At 43.2% G+C, this 22717-nt stretch overlaps 1 protein-coding gene across 2 annotated transcripts in view; it reads right to left on the reverse strand.

The window, feature by feature from the left end:
- Positions 1 to 630: 630 nt before the first annotated feature.
- The window catches only part of LOC145415318 (monocarboxylate transporter 12-like), a 289935-nt gene continuing 267848 nt past the window's right edge, over positions 631 to 22717 (reverse strand). For both annotated transcript variants that reach the window (XM_080284596.1, XM_080284595.1), the window contains one exon: positions 631 to 798. In XM_080284596.1, the coding sequence (XP_080140722.1) occupies positions 632 to 798 (167 nt within the window). In that variant the 3' untranslated portion in view covers position 631. The remainder of the gene's footprint in view (positions 799 to 22717) is intronic.

Raw genomic sequence — 22717 nt, forward strand, 5'->3', positions numbered from 1 at the left:
GTAAACATGAGTTTGGAGTAGTAACCTTAAGTATACATGCTTTATGGAAGAACTAAGCAGATGAAAGAGCGTCTGAGCCACAGACATGTAGAAAGGTGGGAATACACTGACCTTCAGAATATACATGGTAAAGGAAACATACTGGCATTACAACAATGTCTTACAGCGTTTCATCGATAGAGACAAGTTCAATTGGCATTCAAGACCATACAGATTGAAAGTCGTTTAGTGTACTTTGTCCAGTTTACCTTGGCTTAAAATTGTCAGCTCTTCGTCTTGAATGTTTAGCTGTAACAGGGGATCAACCATGTAATATGGTGCTGGTCACGAAGAACTGCTCTGGAGAGATGCAGAGCTTTAACACTGTTATAATGTCAGTGATTGCTAAGAAGAGATTAACAGTCGAATATGGTGCTATAGAAGTGCTATGGAAAATATATAGCACAATTCTAACGTCTTATTCTGCCATTCAACTACATGAAATAAACTATGGAAAAGATATAGCAAAATATTAATATCTTATTCTGCTATTCAAATATATGAAGTAAGCTGCAGAGGGTCGCTGATCTCCACCAGATTAAAGTGGACAAAATACTCGTAAAGTGCTCAGTGAGTATAATGGCCTGATGGGTCAGGGATCGTGCCTGTTCTCTTCCTGCTCTGTCTTTCGTCTTGCCCTGGCTAAGTCGCAGGCCACAGCAGCCGGCATAGGTAGCCACAGAAGAGAACACAGCAGATCCAGGGCAGCCAGCATCCACAGACTGGGTAGGTAACTCCCAGTCAGGTCACGTACCAGACCTGTCAGCAAAACACATAATAGCATCTACCAACAAAATACAACAGCACAGAAATTAACACAACAGGAGGCAATATAGCAGGTACATGGCAGCCAACATCCACATCCTCAGTCAGGCCAAGTACCAGTCATGTGAACTCAAAACCACATCAGTTATATTAGGGCCTTTAACACAAACACATTATACATATTTTTAACTATAACTCACTACGGTTTTTCTTGGGTATGTTCATATTTTTGGTTTTACAATGTTTATTAACTTTTGCATCAACCTCACTCGTGATTACAAAGTTTCATTATTGGCAGAGTATAACATTTCAAAATAGGTATCATGGTACAACTGCGTAACATTAGCTCAGATAACAGCATGACAGGGTATAGCTGCTGACTCGTGTACCACAACACACACACGATTAACCGGTGGGTTACTAATCAAGTCCAGTAACACATTCCTCAGTTCTGTCAAAAAAAATTGTTTCCAAGGATATTGTGTTTAATCACGGAGAGGGGCAAAAAGGGACGTCACTGCCATTAGCATCACTCATATTCCTAACTATGTTGGACTTATTTAAGCCGATATATGAAAAACTTTCATTATGTTAAGATGCTTTTAAAAACCTGAACGAATTTTGCAACTAAAGGTGCCGTGTATAACACTGATGACATACAAGTTAAGCTTGCAAAAAGCTGGAAGATTTTATATATATATATATATATATATATATATATATATATATATATATATATATATATATATATACACACTCCTATATTGTGTGTGTGTGTGTGTGTGTGTGTCTGTGTGTGTCTGTGTATACTCGTGTGTGTATATATATATATATATATATATATATATATATATATATATATATATATATATATATATATATATATATATATTGTTACGGAACAGAGAAAGATGATGTACACTTTAAGTGAGAACACTAAAAATCACTACTGTCCCGTAAAGTTCCAGGTTCAAAACAAAAGAGGTAAAATTACAAGTTAAAGTTTAATGCTCAAACTAACAACAAAACATTCAGGACTCATAAGGATAATGTAATGGCAAAAAACAGGTTAAATATATGGTTAACTGCAATAGCCTCTATTAACACGAAATTAGCAAGAGTAAATTTATCTAAGTCAGCCCTGATAAAATGAAAATACACTGGGTAATGCTCAGTTAATGCAAGATAAATTATTACAGATACAAAATCTTATCAAAAATGACTGACAAAAAGAACCTTTACATAAATCACAAAAAAAACTCACTAGGCCTAAAAATTAATCCTATGCTAAACAGCACAAGAAAAAATGCAACAAGAGTTATACTCAAATTACACAGCTGCTAGATGGTTGGAGACTTCCTGAGCACTCACAACAATAACTGTACAGGGGAGGACAGAGATGTGAACAAAATGAGGAGCAGATCTAAGTGGCAATAATGCAGAGACTGAGCTCATTATATAGGGGCCAGCAGAGCTTGATACAACTTGCAAGAAGGACGTGCAAATGAAGCCTAGGGGACAAACAGCTGACAATCCTGCTCTGAACAACAGAAAGGACGACTTACTCTACTATAACGGTAGAAGGGGGGGACTAAGGCAGAACACGCTCGTGATCAAACATGCAGCATACTGTGCGTTAAAATTACACAAAGGATAATGAAATCATAGGCTATGTAACACCTCCCCACAAAGAAAAAGAAATTTACAAAGGAAATTTCTTATTATTCTAAAACAATCTGTCTAAAGTCTAGATAAGCAATCTGCAATAACATTTTCTTTCCCCTTGACATGTTGTGTGTCTAATGAATACTCCTGAAGAGTAGACTCCATCTTGTCAATCTCTGATTTTTATCTTTAAACTTACTAAGGAATTTCAGTGAGTTATGATGGGTATGAATGACTATGGGGTCAAAACCAGAACACAAATAAAATGAAAAATGCTGTAAACCCAAAATCAAGGCCAAAAGCCCTTTCTCAATAGTTGAGTAGTTCTTTTAAGGTGGAGCGAACTTCTTACTGTAATAAGATACAGGATGTTCAATACCCTGATCATCCTCTTGCAGCAAAACAGCCCCAGCTCCTGTATCACTTGCATCAACAGCCATCTTAAAAGGCTTAGCAAAATTTGGAGTAGCGAGCACTGGCTGACTTAATAGGATAGCTTTAAGTTTGTTGAAAGAGGATTCACAGTTATCGGTCCATGCAAATTCAACTCCCTTTTTCAGTAGGTCTGTAAGTGGTGATACAAGAATTGAAAAGTTAAGAACAAATCTCCTGTAATAACCTACCATTCCCAAAAATCTTTGTAGCTCTTTCCTACTTTTAGGTCTGGGAAGATCACTTATAACCTGAACCTTAGCTCCTGGCGGTGCAACATGTCCATCACCAATTACGTACCCAAGGTACTGAACTTTAGCTTGACCAAACTCACACTTTGATAAATTAGCTACAAGATTAGCCTGAACTAAACGCTCAAGAAATTTACTGACATGGCATAGGTGATCTTTCCAGTTGTCACTGAAGATTAATACATCATCAATATAAACAACACACCCTGCCAAACCCTCTGTTACAACATTCATGAGCTTCTGAAATGTGGCTGGTGCATTCTTGATACCATATGGCATTACCGAACATGCAAAAGTCTTTCCTAGTGTTACAAAACATGAGATCTCCCTAGCACGTTCAGTCATAGGTACTTGCCAGTATCCCTTTAACAAATCAAACTTACTTATGTACCTAGCCTTTCCGATCTTGTCTATGCAATCTTCCACACGAGGGAGAGGGTAAGTGTCTGTTTTAGTTATCTGATTAAGACGTCTGTAGTCAATGGAAAGCCGCTGTGACCCACCTGGCTTAGGGACTAGAGTGACAGGAGAACTCCACTTACTCTGACAGGACTCAATCATCTTGTGGTCCAACAGGTAGCCAAGCTCCTTCTGGATGAGAGGAACTTTCACTGGGTTCACACGGTAAGGAGGCAATTTAATTGGCTTTGCGTCTCCAACATCGACATCATGCATCACCACAGTGGTTCTTCCTGGAGTGGCACGGAACACTTGCGGGTACTCCTGCAGTAATGCCGAAAGCTGCTGCCTTTCCTCGGGAGGTAGATGAGAAAGCTTAGTCTGGAGATCATTCATGATATCAGGATTCTTCCCCAAACTATCACTCAGGCTCATACTGCATGGGAGAGCTTCACTTGCAGACTCGGGTGGAACAGCTACAGTGCAGACTGGATTATTTTCGTCCCGCCTGTGATATAACTTTAGCATGTTGATGTGACAAAGTTGCTTGTTCTTTCTACGATCTGGTGTGGCGATGACATAGTTGACATCACTGAGTTTCTTCTCCACGAAATAAGGACCACTAAACTTGGCTTGAAGAGGTTGCCCATGAACTGGTAGCAGAATCAAAACATGATCTCCTGGCTGAAAGTGGCGTAACCTGGACTTCTTATCATACCAAGTCTTCATCTTCTCCTGAGCAGCTCCTAAATTCTCCCTCGCCAGCTGTAAAGCAGTGGACAGCCGTTCTTTGAACTTCATCACATACTCCAGCAGGTTGACGTCATCTTCCTCCGACAGCCAGCATTCCTTGAGTAGCTTAAGGGGTCCTCTTACTTCATGGCCAAACAGTAGTTCAAAGGGTGAGAAGCCCAGTGATTCATTTGGAGATTCTCTTGCGGCAAACACAACGAATGGAAGACCTTTATCCCAGTCTTTCTGATGTTCCAAACACTATTTCTTGAGCATCGATTTGAGTGTTTGATGATATCTCTTCAACGCTCCTTGAGTCTGGGGATGGTAAGCTGAAGACGTGATCTGGGTGATGACCAACTCTTTCAGAGACTGCTTGAAAACTTTTGACATGAAATTACTTCCCCGGTCTGACTGTACCTCCTTGGGCAGACCAAACTTTGTGAAGAACCCTAGCATTTCCTTAACCACGTTCTTTGCTGAGATATTTCTAAGTGGAATGGCTTCAGGATAACGAGTAGCCATATCAATCAGGGTCAACACATAAGAAAATCCTGAAGAAGTCTTAGGAAGAGGGCCCACAATATCCACCAACACACGGGTGAATGGCGCCTCAAAAGGAGGAATGGGAACTAGAGGTGCAACCTTTTCGGTCTGATTACACTTCCCCACAACTTGACAGGTGTGACAAGACTTACAATACCAGGAAACATCCCTGAAGATACCTGGCCAGTAGAAGTGTTTCAAAATGCGTGCCACAGTCTTCCTCATTCCAAGGTGTCCTGCCAAACTGGAATCATGAGCCACTCTAATGATATCCTGCCTACAAACACAAGGGATGACAACTTGATGTACAACCTCCCATTCACAGTCGGCTGATGCTGTTGGGGGTCTCCACTTCCTCATAAGCACTCCTGACTTTATATAATAACAAGTAGAAGCACCGGCTGACTCTTCCTCACTGCAAGCAGAGTTAGCTAGACCTTTCAACTCAGGGTCAGCAACCTGCAACTCAACCAACTCTTGACGAGACAAATTATCAACACTATGGGGTACTGCCTCATCTGGTGAGTGGTCCAAATTAGCAAGAAAAGTGTCAGCTAGGATAACATCATCATCATCATTATCCTCTAAATCACCAGTAACTTTAGACTTAGCCCTAGTGACAGCACATGCAGGGAACACATCAGGGACATCACAATCCTGGGACGCAGCCACTGGCTCACTAGACAACTGAGGAGCTGGACACACTTGACTTCCACCAATATCATTTCCAAGTAAGAAAGTTACACCTGACATTGGGAGTGTCTCAACCAACCCAACCATAACAGAACCATTAACAAAACCAGACTCTAAATTCACTCTGCACAGAGGGACAGAGAAGTAATTATTCCCTACACCTTGTAAGATTACAGTTTCATCAGAGGAATTAACATTAGAGCCTAGAACACTGGTCAGCATAAGGGATTGGCATGCACCTGTATCACGATATATTTTAACTGATTTCCTGTCATTACTGTCCAGAGGGCTGACAAAACCATCAGACAGGAAATTAGCACATGAACTCTTGAGAGTGTCATCCATGTTACTGCTCAAAAGAGGAGCTCCATCATGAGAATTTAATTTACCCCTCAAAGCAGGTTCAGTTAACTCAGTTAAGGAATTCTGGGAACTCTCAAGGGTGGACACTAGACCAATTGACTGAATATTTAAAGACTCCTTTTTGTTCACATCACGCTGTCTCCTGAAACATTTCTCCGTAGTATGACCAAGCTTACTACAATAAGTACATTTACTTTTCTGAAATCTAGAGGTGAAGCTGGTATTTACTTCCTGAGAAACATCATCCTTATTCTCTTTCCTGTTACCTGTACTCTGAGTAGAGGCAACGTACTTACTCTCAGCTTTCCTTTTTTCTTTAGAATATCTCTTGTGAGTGAGAACATATTAATCAGCTAAAACTGCAGCATCAGACAAATTATCTATTCTTTTCTCATCAAGATATAGGCTTACATCTTTATTAATACACCTTTTGAAATCCTCCAGCAAAATCAACTGCTTAAATTTATCAAAATCAGAATCCACATTCTTAGAATTTAACCACTGCTCTAACAGATCTTCTTTGATTTTTGCATACTCAACATGGGATTGCTTATCTTGCTTGTAAGTTGTCCTAAATTTTACTCTATAGGCTTCAGGAACAAGCTCATAGGCCTTAAGAATCAAGCTCTTAACTACATCATAATTATCAGATTGATCCTGAGGCAAAGATGCATAAGTTACTTGAGCTTTACCGGTGAGAACAGTTTGAAGAAGTACTGGCCAATACTTTTTGGGCCCATTAAAACCTGTAGCTACCCTCTCAAACAACTGAAAATACTTTGTTAAATCAGATTCATTAACCCCTACACCGCGGGCTTATTTACCAATGACTTGCGTGTGCTGCGGGGTTATTTGGGCTCCGACAGACTCTCAAAAAATATTTGCCAAAAATCAGTTATTAGTCCTAGAATAATAAAATTATATATGCTTATGGCACATACCTTCAGCTTTCTCCTGGAATGATTGTTGAGCCTTCGACGTTACCGTAGGACTTATGGAGACCTCTGAAGTAGGGTAACGAAGTCTCCACTTTACACTTCCCGACAACCCGTAATATGATTACCACAGCCAGATACAAACACTATTCTACAATTTTCAAGTAGTTTGGGATCCATACAAAAAAAAAAAAAAAACTGTGAAAGCAATGGAAATTACGAGCGCGTCTGATCGTCGCACTGGCACTAGTTCGCTCTTGGTAGTCTGTCATTTATTATTCATAAAACCCCTCACACTTTATATTTCTATTACTATATAGCACTTATATATATCTACAGTCTTTATCCATAAGTTTCCTTCAGTAGTATTAGTTTATTGTCACTGTAGGGATTCAATTTCTTTCAGTAAAATACGTAGCATTCACTTTCTCGTCCTGTATACTGGCATTGAGAGTGAATGTCACTTTCATCTTCACTCTTATAACTCATAGCATTCAGACATGCTAGAGTGAAACTTTCACTTTCATTACTCCTAGGGTATATACTCGTATTCTTATAATACTACTCATTTACATTTCTATTTACGTTCTCTATTTTATTTACGTTATTTACATTTCTATTTTATTTACACTGTGTTGTGCACTGTCACTTGAAATAACTTATAAAACTATTTTCCATTGTTCACGTATATTTACATTCATTACTTTCACTTGCTGTTTACACATTATTTACAATTCCACTTGCACTGTTTTACTCAATAGAAAGATCGTAGTCACTCTTTTATCAATTGTCAGCCCTTTACCTCTTTCCACACGAGGTTTAGTAGGGGGTAAAGGTCACAGGGTCATTTGCATGGGGGTGAAAAAAGGCCTTGATGTCAGCAAGAAGAAACATACGTACTCTCACTTCGGAAGATGAGAGTGAACTGATAACGGAGGACCACCAGCGTGGAGGCCTGCTAGGGGTTATTCAGAGTTACCAATATTACTTCTTGAAACAGCTAAGTCTAGCACTGATATGATTGGCAGGAAATCTAGAAAATACATTATAAATTTGGTAGTTCCAGGTGAATGTAAATATCACTTAGGCTTCTCCCTTCTCTCCTTACATGTATATTTATTACGAAAATAGATTAGAGGCCTACTTAGGAGATATATATTCAGAGCTACCAATGTTATATCTTGAAACAGCTTTGTCTAGCACTGATATGATTGGCAGGAAATCTAGACAATACATTATAAATTAGGTAGTTCCAGGTGAATGTAAATATCACTTAGGCTTCTCCCTTCCCTCCTTACATGTATATTTATTACGAAAATAGATTATACGGCATATTTCAAGGGGAAAAAAACAGCGAAAATTAGCGAACGAGTGCACGTGAGGTGTTGTCAGGTGATAATTAGCCAATTCCAGGTGTATGGCACTCTCACTTACCTTATTTCTTTCTTGTATATATTATTTGGTATAAGAATAGGACATAGGGCTTATTTCAATGGATGAAATCAGTGAAAAATTCCAGGGAAGATTTACTTAGCGTAGCACGGAAATGGCTAAATTGTCAACAATGGATGGGAGTACAGATGAGATTAAGAGTGCTGACTAGTGTTGGACATTGGCAGTACTGATAGATGATACAAGCCCCCACTTGGAAGCCCGGGTGAATTCAAAATAACACAGAATCACAAAAGCGACGCCCCGCGGTATGATCACTTGCTCCCAAGCGTCACGAAAGTGACGCCCCGCGGTTAAGGGGTTAAAAGGAGGGACAAGTTTAACATTTTTAGCCACATCAAAATCATCAGAGCTAGATGATCCAGTTCCACCTTGTTTCATGCGATACTCATGGTCTGCCTGAATCCTGGCAAGTTCAACTTGTGCGTGTATCTGTGCCTCCTGAATACGAGCCTCCGCCTCCTTAGCACGAGACTCCTGCAGGGCTAGCTGTAACTTAGCTAATTCAATCTGCGTTTGCTCATTTGGAGGAGTTACATTAAACAAGCTTTCATTAATCATGTCAACAATTTGATCTTTAGAATGATGAAAGCGAACAGCAATTCCCAATTGTTGAGCAACAAGCTTAAGTTCATTCTTTGTTCTGTTTTCTACATCACACACTGTTTGCATATTTGACAAAAAATCTTTGGCTTCATCAAGTGTAGTAATAGTAGACATCATGAATAAGTAAGTCACAAAATATCAAGCAATATCCTTATGATAATATCCTGAATATCCTGATAAGAGGTCGCCAAATTTATGTTACGGAACAGAGAAAGATAATGTACACTTTAAGTGAGAATACTAAAAATCACTACTGTCCCGTAAAGTTCCAGGTTCAAAACAAAAGAGTTAGGTAAAATTACAAGTTAAAGTTTAATGCTCAAACTAACAACAAAACATTCAGGACTCATAAGGATAATGTAATGGCAAAAAACAGGTTAAATATATGGTTAACTGCAATAGACTTTATTAACACAAAATTAGCAAGAGTAAATTTATCTAAGTCAGCCCTGATAAAATGAAAATACACTGGGTAATGCTCAGTTAATGCAAGATAAATTATTACAGATACAAAATATTATCAAAAATGACTGACAAAAAGAACCTTTACATAAATCACAAAAAAAAAACTCACTAGGCCTAAGAATTAACCCTATGCTACACAGCACAAGAAAAAATGCAACAACAGTTATACTCAAATTACACAGCTGCTATATGGTTGGAGACTTCCTGAGCACTCACAACAATAACTGTACAGGGGAGGACAGAGATGTGAACAAAATGAGGAGCAGATCTAAGTGGCAATAATGCAGAGACTGAGCTCATTATATAGGGGCCAGCAGAGCTTGATACAACTTGTAAGAAGGACGCGCAAATGAAGCCTAGGGGACAAAGAGCTGACAATCCTGCTCTGAACAACAGAAAGGACGACTTACTCTACTATAACGGTAGAAGGGGGGGACTGAGGCAGAACACGCTCGTGATCAAACATGCAGCATACTGTGCGTTAAATTTACACAAAGGATGATGAAATCATAGGCTATGTAACAATATATATATATATATATATATATATATATATATATATATACTAGTAGGGGTACCCGGCGTTGCTGGGCCAAATAAGATGAACACTCTAATCCTATTAGTTCAAACATTTTTTTCTACTCCAGAAATACCATGTACCTCTTATGCTTTTGAAGAGGGATATAAGAGGTTCAGGAACTTTCAAATTTAGCTTTCACAGACTAACACAAAGTATTTGTGCACACTTGTTTACTATTACCGGTGACATCAAATGACCTCCGACCGGTGACCTCAAATGACCTCAGTCAACCTCACATAGCCTATGCCATAACTGGAGGTCATGTGAGTCTCCATGCCAAAAATTGGACTGCTGGGTCTAGTCGTCCGCACGTGTATTACTGGTGACCTCATATGACCTCCAACCAGTGACCTCAAATGACCTCAGAGGTCAACCTCACATAGCCTATGTCCGAACTGGAGGTCATATAAGTGTCTGTGCCAAAAATTGGGCTGGAGGGGTACCCGGGGTGACCTCAAATGACCCACACATGAATATTGACCCGGTCTAAAACCATCCCTGGGTCACCCTGATTCAGAATATATATGGGTCTAGGGGTCTCTGGGTTTTGGTCTAGGCGTAACTGAAGGACAAACAAACAAACAAAATGTGGTGCCAAGGCACATCAAACCCAATCCCGGCAGTCATTTTAGTGCTACCCTCCCCTGGGGGTAGGGGGGTTTTGAAGAATACTCCCCCAGTATCCCTGCTTGTCGTAAAAGGCGACTAAAAGGGTTGGCGGAGGGTTAGTGCCCCTCCCCGGAAAACAACTAACTAAAAAAACAAACAAGAAGCCTCGGACAAGGACTGACCAAACGATGACGACCCAGGACCGGACAAAGGACTTGGTAATGAGTACATGGAATGTAAGAGGAGCGAATGATGAGGTGAAAGAGAGAGAGATTGTCCAGGTGCTTGAGGGTGCAAAAGTGGATGTATGTGGAATAACTGAAACAAAATGGGGAGGAGAAAGTGTGAGAGAATGGGAGTATGGATGGGGTATATGTGCAGGAGTAGGTGAGAATGAGAGGGCAAAGGAAGGAGTGTGTATAGTTGTGAGTAAAAGATGGAAGAGGAGCATAAGACAGTATGGATCAGTTGGGTCAAGGATTGTGTGGGTAAAGTTGAGAGTTGGAATACAAATGTGGGCGATTGTGTGTGTGTATGCGCCAATGCAAGATCATACTAGAAGAGTGAGAGAAGAGTTCTGGACAAATGTGGAAGTGTGCATGGAAAAGTTTGGAAGGAATGAGAGAGTGTTTTTGATTGGTGATATGAATGGTAAAGTTGGGAATGTGAAGGTGGATGGAATAGTTGGTGAGTGGGGTGTGCCTGCTGAGATAGATGAGAATGGGAGTGCGTTAGTGGACATTTGTGCCGGGAGGGGGTTGGTGATAGCCAATACCCTCTTCAGGCATAAAATGATCCACAGGTATACATGGCGAGTGATGAGAAGCGTGGGTGGTGGACTGAATGAAAGGAAGGCAATGATTGACTATGTGTGTGTGGATGAAAGGATGCGAAGATGTGTAAAGGATGCAAGAGTGTATAGAGGTTGGGGGAGTGGACTTTCTGACCACTACTTGGTGGTGGCCAGAATTAGAATGCAAGTAAGATGGAGGAATAGAAGAAGGGAAAGACGAGAGGAAGGAGTAGTTGCAAGGAGAGTGGAAAGGTTACAAGAGGATGAGAAAAAGGCAGAGTATAAGAAAGAAGTGGAGGAACGATTGAGCAAATATGAATTGGAGCAGATGGGAGACGTGGAAGGTGTGTGTAAGATATTTACAGAAGAAATATGTGCAGCATGTGATGTGGTGTGTGGAAGGAAGAGAAGACGGAGGGGGGTGCAAGGAACAGCGTGGTGGACTGAAGAGGTGAAACAGGCTGTGACACAAAAGAAGAAAGCATACAATGAATGGATGAGAAATAGGGGCGTGGAAGAAGTTGAGAGGCGGAAGAGAGAGTTATATGTGGAAAGAAAGAGAGAGGTGAAAAGATTAGTAAGAGAGAGTAAGAAGAGAGTGGATGAGGAATTTGGAAGGAATTTGAGTGTAAAGTGGAGGGACTGTAAGATAATGTTCTGGAGAGAAGTGAAAAGAGTAAGACAGGGTGGAAGTGAAGTAAGCAGGGGAGTGAAAGATAAAAATGGTAGATTACTAGTGGAGAAGGGAGAAAAAGTGAGCAGATGGAGAGAACACTTTAAGGAATTGTTGAACGTAGAGGATGGAAGTAATGCGAGTATAAGTGGCTGGGGAATGGCTGGGAGAAGGAGGGAGGTGAGAAGACAGGAAGAAATCAGTAGGATAGAAGTTGTGGAAGCAATGAAGAAAGTTAAATCGGGGAAAGCCCCAGGAATTGATGGAGTGTGTGGTGAAATGCTGAAGCATGGGGGAGAGATAGTAGTAGAATGGATGCGGAAGATGTGCAGATTGGCCTGGGAGGAAGGTAGAGTCCCGGAGGATTGGAAGTCAGGTATAATTGTTCCCTTGTACAAAGGAAAACGGGAATAAGAAGTGTGTGGTAATCATAGGGGCATTTATCTTCTCAGTATAATAGGAAAAGTGAATGGTAGGATACTTATAGACAGAGTTAGAGAAAGAACAGAGAAATTAGTTGGAGAAGAACAGGGAGGCTTTAGGAAGGGAAGAGGTTGTGCAGATCAGATATTCATTCTCAGATCTTTAGTGGAAAAGTTTCTACAGAAGGGAAAGAAGTTGTATGCGGCTTTCATGGATTTGGAGAAAGCATATGACAGGGTGGATAGACAAGGATTGTGGAAAGTGTTAAGAATATATGGAGTAGATGAGAAGTTGTTGAATGCTGTGAAGATTATGTACGATGGTGCGAAGGCTGCAGTGCGTGTCGATGGTGAACTAAGTGAATTTTTCTCTTTGAAAGTTGGTTTGAAACAGGGATGTGTCATGTCTCCATGGTTGTTCAATCTGTACATGGATGGGGTAATAAAAGAGGTACAAGGTAGGGTAGTGGATGTTGGAGTGGCCCTGGTGAGAGAGGATAGTGTTTGGAAACTCCCTGTACTGTTGTTTGCAGATGATACTGTGTTGTTGAGTGAAGACGAAGGGGAGCTGCAAGGCTTGGTGGATGAGTTTGGGAGAGTGTGTAAGAAACGGAATCTAAAGGTGAATGTAGGGAAGAGTAAAGTGATGGTCTTTGAGAGAGGTGAAGTTAGTGAATGTACAGCAAGGTTGGATGGTGAGGAATTGGAAAATGTGAGTATGTTTAAGTACTTGGGTAGTGTGATGAGTAAGGATGGAGGTTTGGAGGGTGAAGTGCTTGAAAGGGTACAGCAGGGAAGAAAGGTTGCTGGTTCTTTGAAAGCAGTGATAAGAAACAGGGAAGTGAGCATGGAAGTGAAAAAGTTACTACATGACAGTATTGTGATACCAACTCTAACGTACGGAAGTGAAGCTTGGACATTGTTGGAAGGACACAAGTCAAGAGTGAGAGCAGTGGAAATGAGTTATTTAAGAGGAGCCTGTGGAGTCACGTGGAGAGACAGGCTGACGAATCAGGATATAAAGGAGCGTTGTGGTGTGGATGTGGATGTGATAGGAAGCGTTATGATGAACACACTGAGGTGGTTTGGCCATGTGGAGAGGATGGAGGGTGAAAGACTGACGAAGAGAGTGTATGTGAGTGAGGTGGAGGGGGAAAGAGGGAGGGGGAGGCCGAGGATGAGATGGAGGGATGGGGTGGAGAGGTATATGAGAGAGGGGGGTTGTGAGTTGGGAGCAGGGCAGTGAAATGGCGGGGGACAGGGCGACTTGGAGGCGATTTGTTTGTGGCCACCCCAAACGGGATTAAGGCGTCTGGCAATAGATAGATAGATAGTATAAACACAGAAGGATATCTAGTCAAAGATGTCACATATCAAATGTTGAGTAAATCAGGTGAAAATTGATGATTTTGTGCCCATTTGAACTTCTGAGCCCGACCCACCTGACACTGACCCCCCCCTCCCTACCGCTAACTGCAGGGGTGACCTCCCTGATGTACTGAGGCATGTTATAGGATGCAGATTTGAAAGATGCACCTTTAGGTTTTGGCTTCATGTCGATATGACGAATTTGAAAGAAGTTATGGTAAATAAACGATTTTTTTTAACTTTTTATTTTTATTTTTTGGGCCTACAGCCTGGGCCTCAGCCCAATTTAGCCCGAAATTTAATCAGGTGATCAGCGGGTCATGACCCATCATCCCTGTAATTTTAATAAAAATCGCACCAGTAGTTTTCATGTAAGGTTGTTAACAGACAGACAAACAAACAGACAAACCGAGTGAAAACAATACTCGTACCCGAATCCCTCCGGGGCTGGCTGGGACGGGTAACAGCGCGGCTCTCTCTCTCTCTCTCTCTCTCTCTCAATATATATATATATATATTTATCTATCTCTCACTCTATATATATATATATATATATATATATATATATATATAAATAGATAAATATATATATATATATATATATATATATATATATATATATTGTATATAAGAAAATATTGCTGAGGCTTTAAAATCTAAAGAGAGTTCAGCAATAAAATCATAGAAAGAAGACACATAGAAGTAGCCAAGCAGTTAAAAGCAGACCCAATGTTAGCATCAGTAGAGCAGACAAAGCTACTAACTAAGGCCTCACTGATGCAGCCTAATATCTGCAGAAAATCGACGCCATCCTCAGTGACGAGACAAAATTCTCCAATAGAAGCAATCAAAAGGAAAGTCAACAAGCTGATTGAGACCAGTAACACCACCAGCAACAGCATTAAATTCAGCAAGCTTTCTGGTGAATTACAGCAATGTAATTACGCATAAGCCTGGCAATAGGCTCAGACCATTAATTTCTCAAATACCAACGTCAACCTACTGCCTGGCCAAGAAGTTATGTACCATCCTGACGTCCTATGTGCCTACTACCTACATACTAAATTCAGCATCAGAAGTCTTGGATATCCTAAAGTCGAACAATGCAAGAGGAAGTATTGCATCGTTAGACGTAGAGTCGTTATTTAAAAATGTCCCTGTCGACCGTACCATAGGATACAGCCTTAAATGGTATACCTTGACGACTCCATTCCTAATCTTAACATCCTCGAATCAGTACTGCAAGGCCTGCTGCATTGCTGTACCAAGGAAGCTCCCTTCATCTGTCCTCGATGGAATAAATAGCACCAGATAGACGGTGTAGCTATGGTTTCTCCTTTGGGAGTGTTGCTAGCAAATTTTTCATAGGATGCATCGAGAAGGAAGAGTTCAGCAAGCAAGAGAAACTAGACATCTACTGCGGGTATGTCGACGTTAATTTCATCACGAGTAATAGCGAAGAGTACACTGAACACCTTAGGATCCGCCTGCAAGAGATCTCCGGCCTTATTTTCACCATAGAAAATGGTGTTGATGGAACGAAGCCATTTCTCGATGTTTTCATAAAGCAAGATGAATACTCCATTAACACCAATGTCTATATGTGGAGGCAACGAACTCTGGCAGCTGCCTACATGGTGGTAGTGATTGCCCACAGAGGGATATGGACTCAACCATAGGTGCTTACATCCAACGAGCACTCACTCACTGCAGCTCTTGGCAACATGTACACAAAGAAATTAAATGCTCTACGCAAGAGTTAACCAACAATGGCTTCACTAATTAGGACATCAACCGATAAACAAGGAAAACCATCGAAAGCCGGTACAACAAGAATAAAGACAAAAACCATAAGGAGGATGACATCAACCTTCACTACAAAGCCACCTTCTCAACAGCCTACAGGGAAGAAGAAAGAATAACATATAGTGAAGCGAAATGTGATGCCATTAAACCCCGAAAAGAGACTTAACCTGGTAATACACTACAAGAGTAAAGAGACCAGTCACCTGCTACTAAGAAACAACCCCCGCCAGGAGAGAGACATACTTCAGAGGTCGAATGTTGTATACAGGTTTACTTGTCAATGAGGGAACTGCAAAGCCCCCCCCTCTGCCTGTGTGCGCATGATGACCACGAAATTGTCTTGATGCCTGAGTTACCACCCTACAGCTTGAGCACCTAAAAACCACCTTAAACAGGAAAGTAGAACTGCGCTTACAAGGAAAATATTGGAAGAAAATACAGAAATTGTAACTACATATAAAAGTGTACGACGCTTCCCCTTACTATAGGCACTGTATATGAAAGAACTAAACCCTAAACTCATTATACAGTACAAGCGGAAGATCTCCAAGCCCAGGCCAAGCTTACAGTGGGCCACACCCCAAATATAACAACCAATCAGAATCGAGTACACACATTTGTCCAATCCACGACACGGATTAAATAGTGCCCAACTCACCTGCTCACTGACTCTTGCTCTACTGCTTGGCCTGGCCAATCACCACTCTGCTCAACTGCAAATCGAGATTTCAGCCTCAGTTCTCAGTCACTCCTGCACCGTGCACATACCATCTGGCTTGGCGGCCTTATATCGGCTGGATCAGCATTTGCCTTCCTTTGATGGACTTTCTGACTGTGTCTGCTTGTCAGTCCAGCCTGCCACTTAGTGTCCCTGCAGTAGTATGACGCCGGATCCTGAAGGGGTACCGTTAGGGTACTTCCACGAAATGGGGCCTTAGAGGCCAGGTTATACAAGATGGCAAGGATAGGCTCTGCTAGGGTAGGGAAGCCCTCATCGGGCAGTGACAGGGTCTCCTGTGATACCCTTTAGAGGGTGAGGAGGTTAGGCTCCTGTCATTGTAGGACCATCCAGCTGGATTTTTTTTTTTTCTTTTAAGTCATGCCAACATCTCGAATCCCTCAGCCATCAGGGGCCTTCTGTCTCCCCTGACCTGTGCTGTCTGAGTTCCTTTCTGCTCCTCCCTCTTGTTTCATGGGCGGGAAGAGAGAGTGACACCCGTCCACCTCCAGTTCCCGCTCCTCCACTGCTGGCGATGCCTTCACCTCTCTGGCCGCCTCCATGTCTCCTGTTCCTGGCCCTTCTTCTCACCTTGATACTTGTGCCACTGCTTCCACATCTTGGCCTGCAAAATCCACTCGTATCCACGAGTGGATGGCTGTAAAACTTGATGCTTCTGTCACCCCACTCATCTCATCTGTTGCTGCTCCTGCTCCTACTGACGACGAGGGCTTCATCCTTGTCACTAAAAAGAAATCAAGGCATTGTAAGCAGGGAAATGGTCCTACTCAGGTACCATGCTCTGGAACTCCTCACAGATCTCTACCTGCTGCTCAACCCTCAGTGACTGTGGCGGCACCCTCTCCACCCCGCTCACTGTACCCAACCTTTTGTGTGCTTCTCCAGGATGGGCACAAGACCATCTACAGCACTGTAGCTCCTCTGGAGCGCCAGCTGCTGAAGTTGCGAACATCCAGTGTAATTGGAAGAGACGGGAGCTCCGTCTTGGTGCCCAAGGACGATTGTAGAATTAACACCGGGACAGAGGACGACCAAGGCGATCCTGATGGGGTATCCCCTGCAGATGCTGGTCACCCTCCTATTGCGCCACCCCCAGGTGGAAGAGGCTACCCACTGCCAGAAAGTGCACATGAGGGAAGAAGCATGACAGGTCCTCCTCACCCTCAGGGGTCCTCTCCTGCCATCCCAAGACCTGGAACACTGCAATTATTATCTTCAACCCTACACACCTAAACCTCTCTGTTGCTTCAGATGTATGGGCACCACAGAGCCACCTACAGCCGGCCTGTAGTTTGCGGGATGTGCAGCAGCCCACACGAGCTGGAGTGCTGCCTGTCACAGTTCATGGTGAAGGAGGCAATCACCTCCCACTGCCCCAACTGCTCTGGCCCACACCATGTGTGGCACCCCAGCTACTCCACCAGAGTAGCGTAGGTACGGCAAGTTCGGGAGTGCCAGGTAGCTTGGATGCAACAACAGCAGGCTGCCAGCACGATGCCTGCACCACCTGGGACCTCTGTCTGGAGACAGCCCCGCTGTACTACAGTGCCTCCTCCTCCAGCTCTAGACACAAGTGTGTTTCTACCCCTTCCACCTTCTCCTGCTCATCAGGCCACACCTATGGAGATTCACCACCCTGCTATGGCCCCGGCTCCACAGTTGGCCAACAAAACTGCTCCATCTTTGCCCTCCACCCCAGGCTCCCATGTGATTACGTTCACCATGAAGGAACTGCAGATGATTGGCAAGGAGATAGCTCTGAGCCTGGCTCAGGTTCTGGAGATGGCCACTGGCAGGAGTGTCGACTCCATGCTCCTGGTGAACATCGTAGACAAGATATTTGTTAAAGTTGTGGGAGTGAAGACACAGCCACGCCCCTCTCCCCCCTCTCCTCAGACCTTGCCTCCTACCCTGTTAGCCAGGACCAAGAAGCATTCTGCCCTGCTTCCCCAGCCTCACACTCGTGGCCCAGACACCATCTCACCAGGGCCCACCCCAGCCTCAGCTGTGGTGGAGGCCAAGTGCGAGGCTCTAGACTTCCAGCCAAAAACTGCTCACACTCCACAGTCCCAGACAACACTGACCACCTCCGAGTCCTGCAGTGGAACTGTTTAGGAGCATGGACCAAGCTCCCCCTCAGCCAGGAGGTGGCCAATCATGAGGACATCCACGTCTTCCTCCTCCAGGAGTCACTCCTTCCACACAGCTCTACTTTTCGACTCCGAGGCTACACCACCTATTTCTTCCCTAAGGTCCGTGGTGCCACGCAGGGGTGTACCATCCTTGTGAGGGATCACATCCTCTGCACTGAGTGTGACCCTCCTTTCCCTTGTGGTGAGGGTGTGGAAATGCAAGGCATCATCCTGCACTTAGCCTCGACCTCCTTGACCATTTATAACATTTATAAGTGCCATGGAAGGACCCTGGATATTGGGCAGTTACTGCATCATGCTGCAACTGAGTCCACTGTCATTGGGGGGGGAACTTCAACATCAAGCATCTGATCCTCTCCCCGTCCCTCCTGTCGAATGAGGCAGATCGACATGTTGCTTTGGCTCTCAAGGAAGTAACAGGGTTTCCTTGTTAAATACATTGACTGAATCTACACACACTGGTGGCAGGAGACTTGACCTCACCTTGAGGTCCTCTTGCCTCTGACACCAGATAGTCACTCCACCCATTCCTCACCAGTGATCACTTCGCCATTGTAACCGATCTTCCCACGGCCCTCCTTCCTCCTTCCCTGCCGCCTCAACCCCACTGGAAATTGCATTACATAAACTGGTCTGGGCACGTGCAGGTTGTTGAAATTGCCTTTGCTGCTGCAGTTCTCCCGCCTACCCTCATGACCTATGCTGAGCATGTTGTACACACCATGTGACGCACTGCCCATGACATCATTCTCTTAAGAAGTGCCCGCATTTTTCCAAAAGATCACTGGTATTACAATGCGAGGGTCCAGGAGCTTGACCATCACCTCAGTGCAGCATGCAAGACCTTCTTCCAGTGACCTTCTTTACAAACCAGGAAATATCTGGCTGCAGTCATGCACCATGTAATGGGTGAGATATGCCACATCTGTGACAAGGCATGGGTAAAGTGGTGACACTCCCATTCTACACTAAAGGAGATGTGGACTAAACTCAGATCCATCTCATGTCCTTGTCCTCCTTGACCACCATCTCACCATGACCCCAACCGTGAGGCAGACCATCTGGCTTCTTAACCCCTACACCGCGGGCATGTTTACCAATGTTTTGCGTGTGCCGCGTGGTTATTCGGGCTCCGGCAGACTCTCAAAAAATATTTGCCAAAAATCAGTTGTTAGTCCTAGAATATTAAAATTATATATGCTTATGGCACATACCTTCAGCTTTCTCCTGGAATGTTTGTTGAGCCTTCGTCAGTTACCGTAGGACTTGTGGAGACCTCTGAAGTTGGGTAACGAAGTCTCCACTTTACACTTCCCGACAACCCATAATATGATTACCACAGCCAGATATTAACACTATAAACACTACTCTATGATTATCAAGTAGTTTGGGATCCATAATCCAAAAAAAAACCCACTGTGAAAGCAATGAAAATTATGAGCGCGTCTGACCGCCGCACTGGCACTAGTTCGCTCTTGGTACTCTGTCATTTATTATTCATAAAACCCCTCACACTTTATATTTCTATTACTATATAACACTTATATATATCTACAGTCTTTATCCATAAGTTTCCTTCAGTAGTATTAGTTTATTGTCACTGTAGGGATTCAATTTCTTTCAGTAAAATACGTAGCATTCACTTTCTCGTCCTGTATACTGGCATTGAGAGTGAATGTCACTTTCATCTTCACTCTCATAACTCATAGTATTCAGACATGCTATAGTGAAACTTTCACTTTCATTACTCCTAGGGTATATACTCGTATTCTTAAAATACTACTCATTTACATTTCTATTTACGTTCTCTATTTTATTTACGTTATTTACATTTCTATTTTATTTACACTGTGTTATGCACTGTCACTTGCAGTAACTTATAAAACTATTTTCCATTGTTCACGTATATTTACATTCATTACTTTCAAATGATCGGATCTTGAATTTGGCTCTATATTGTATTTTGTTTTTCTCTTGGAGGGAACTGTTACTGCGGGCTCATGGCCTTTGGTTCCTTCTTCCTCGCATAAAAAAAAAAAAAAACTTGCTGTGTACACATTATTTACACATTATTTACAATTCCACTTGCACTGTTTTACTCAATAGAAAGATCGTGGTTACTCTTTTATCAATTGTCAGCCCTTTACCTCTTTCCACACGAGGTTTAGTAGGGGGTAAAGGTCACAGGGCCCTTTGCATGGGGGTGAAAAAAGGCCCTGAAGTCAGCAAGAGGATGAGCCGTGCCTCCTCTTTGGAAGATGAGAGAGAACTGATAAAGGAGGGCCGGCCCGGGTTGAGGCCTACTTAGGGGTTATTCAGTACTACCAACGTAGCTCTTGAAACAGCTATGTATTTCACTGAAATGATTGGCAGGAAATCTAGACAATACATTATAAATTAGGTAGTTCCAGGTGAATGTAAATATCACTTAGGCTTCTCCCTTCCCTCCTTATATGTATATTTATTACGAAAATAGATTATATGGCATATTTCAAGGGGAAAAAAACAGCGAAAATTAGCGAACGAGTGCACGTGAGGTGTTGTCAGGTGATAATTAGCCAATTCCAGGTGTATGGCACTCTCACTTACCTTATTTCTTTCTTGTATATATTATTTGGTATAAGAATAGGGCATAGGGCTTATTTCAATGGATGAAATCAGTGAAAAATTCCAGGGAAGATTTACTTAGGTAGCACAGCCGGGCAGGCGAGAGGATAGTGTAATGGAGGGGGGGTAGGGAGGGGAGTCAAGAACGGGGAGAAATGGCTAAATTGTCAACAATGGATGGGAGTACAGATGAGATTAGGAGTGCTGACTAGTGTTGGACATTGGCAGTACTGATAGATGATACAAGCCCCCACTTGGAAGCCCGGGTGAATTCAAAATAACGCAGAATCACAAAAGCGATGCCCCGCGGTATGATCCCTTGCTCCCAAGCATCACGAAAGTGACGCCCCGCGGTTAAGGGGTTAATTTGCTGCCTACTGTTACCTCTATCTTCTCTCAGTCAGTAGGCGACTTGCAGGCTTATCTCGCAGGCCCCTGCAGGGAAGCGATTGATGCGGCCTGCTCTCATCCTGACGTCACTAATCACCTCTTTACTGTGGAAGAACTCGACCGGGCACTACGACACAGGTAGGATCCAACATCAGGTTCTAATGGTCTTGTGTACTCACTACTTGCTCATGCTGGCCCAAGCAGGAAGACTCACATCCTTGAACTTTTTAATCCATTGTGAGTGGAAAGTCGCCTCCCGGGATCATGGAAGATGGCCATTATCCACCCCATTCCAAAACCTCACGACACAGCCAGCATGCGTCCGATCTCCCTCCTCAGTTGCGTGGCTAAAATGGTGGAAAGGCTGGTGCTCTCTCGACTCACTCGGAGGTTGGGCCCGCTACACCTGTGGCTCTTTGCTTATGTCTTTGGCAGGAGTGCTACCCAATGTCTCCCTTCCCTTCTTGGAGATCTGAGAAATGGTCATTAGATGGTTGTGTTTCTCGATCTTGAGATGGCTTCTGACTTGGCCAACTCTGTTGCAGGACCGGCAGCCTTTGCCACGAAGGGAGTGGGGGGGGGTAGACTCCTCTCGTGGATGCGAGACTTCTTTCTTGGCTGTGCTGCTCATGTCCACTTTCAGGGTCAGCTTTCTCCACTTTACCCACACAAAAACGGCACCCCACAGGGTAGTGTGCTTGCTGAAGGTCTCCTGCACATTAACTACAGCCAAGGTGTCACCATCCTCTTATGCTGATGACCTGGCACTGGTGTTCTCGCAGAGGGACTGTTACACTCAAGCAACAGTTGCCCTTTCCTGTCCCCTGACAAGTGCTGTGAACTTGGCCTTAAGATAAATTATGAGAAGACCAAATGTATGTCCCTCGGAGTCCATCACCCTGACTTTCCTCTCTCTCCTTCTTGGGGGTCTTCAGCTTGCCTTTGTCCATGCTTACTAATACCTAGGTGTATGGTTTGATAGCGACCTGAAGTTTGACTGGCACGTCTGATACTTAAGCAAACTGCTGCCAAACGCACCTCTGCTCTCAAAGTCCTCTCTAGCTGCAGCCTGGGAGCATTGTACTGTGTTCTCAAAACATTTTACACTCATGCCATCCCCTCCATAGTTGATTACATTACAATGCTATCTGCCTTCCTGGGCTTTCTCAAACTCTCAATTGCTCTCTTGAGGTCCTACGAAATAATGCTCTTCGCATTATACTAGGTACACCCC

The sequence above is a fragment of the Coenobita brevimanus genome, chromosome 102 (assembly GCF_032717465.1).
Source record: "Coenobita brevimanus isolate Jiangsu-jjx chromosome 102, ASM3271746v2, whole genome shotgun sequence".
In the NCBI taxonomy this organism is placed as follows: Eukaryota; Metazoa; Arthropoda; class Malacostraca; order Decapoda; family Coenobitidae; genus Coenobita; species Coenobita brevimanus.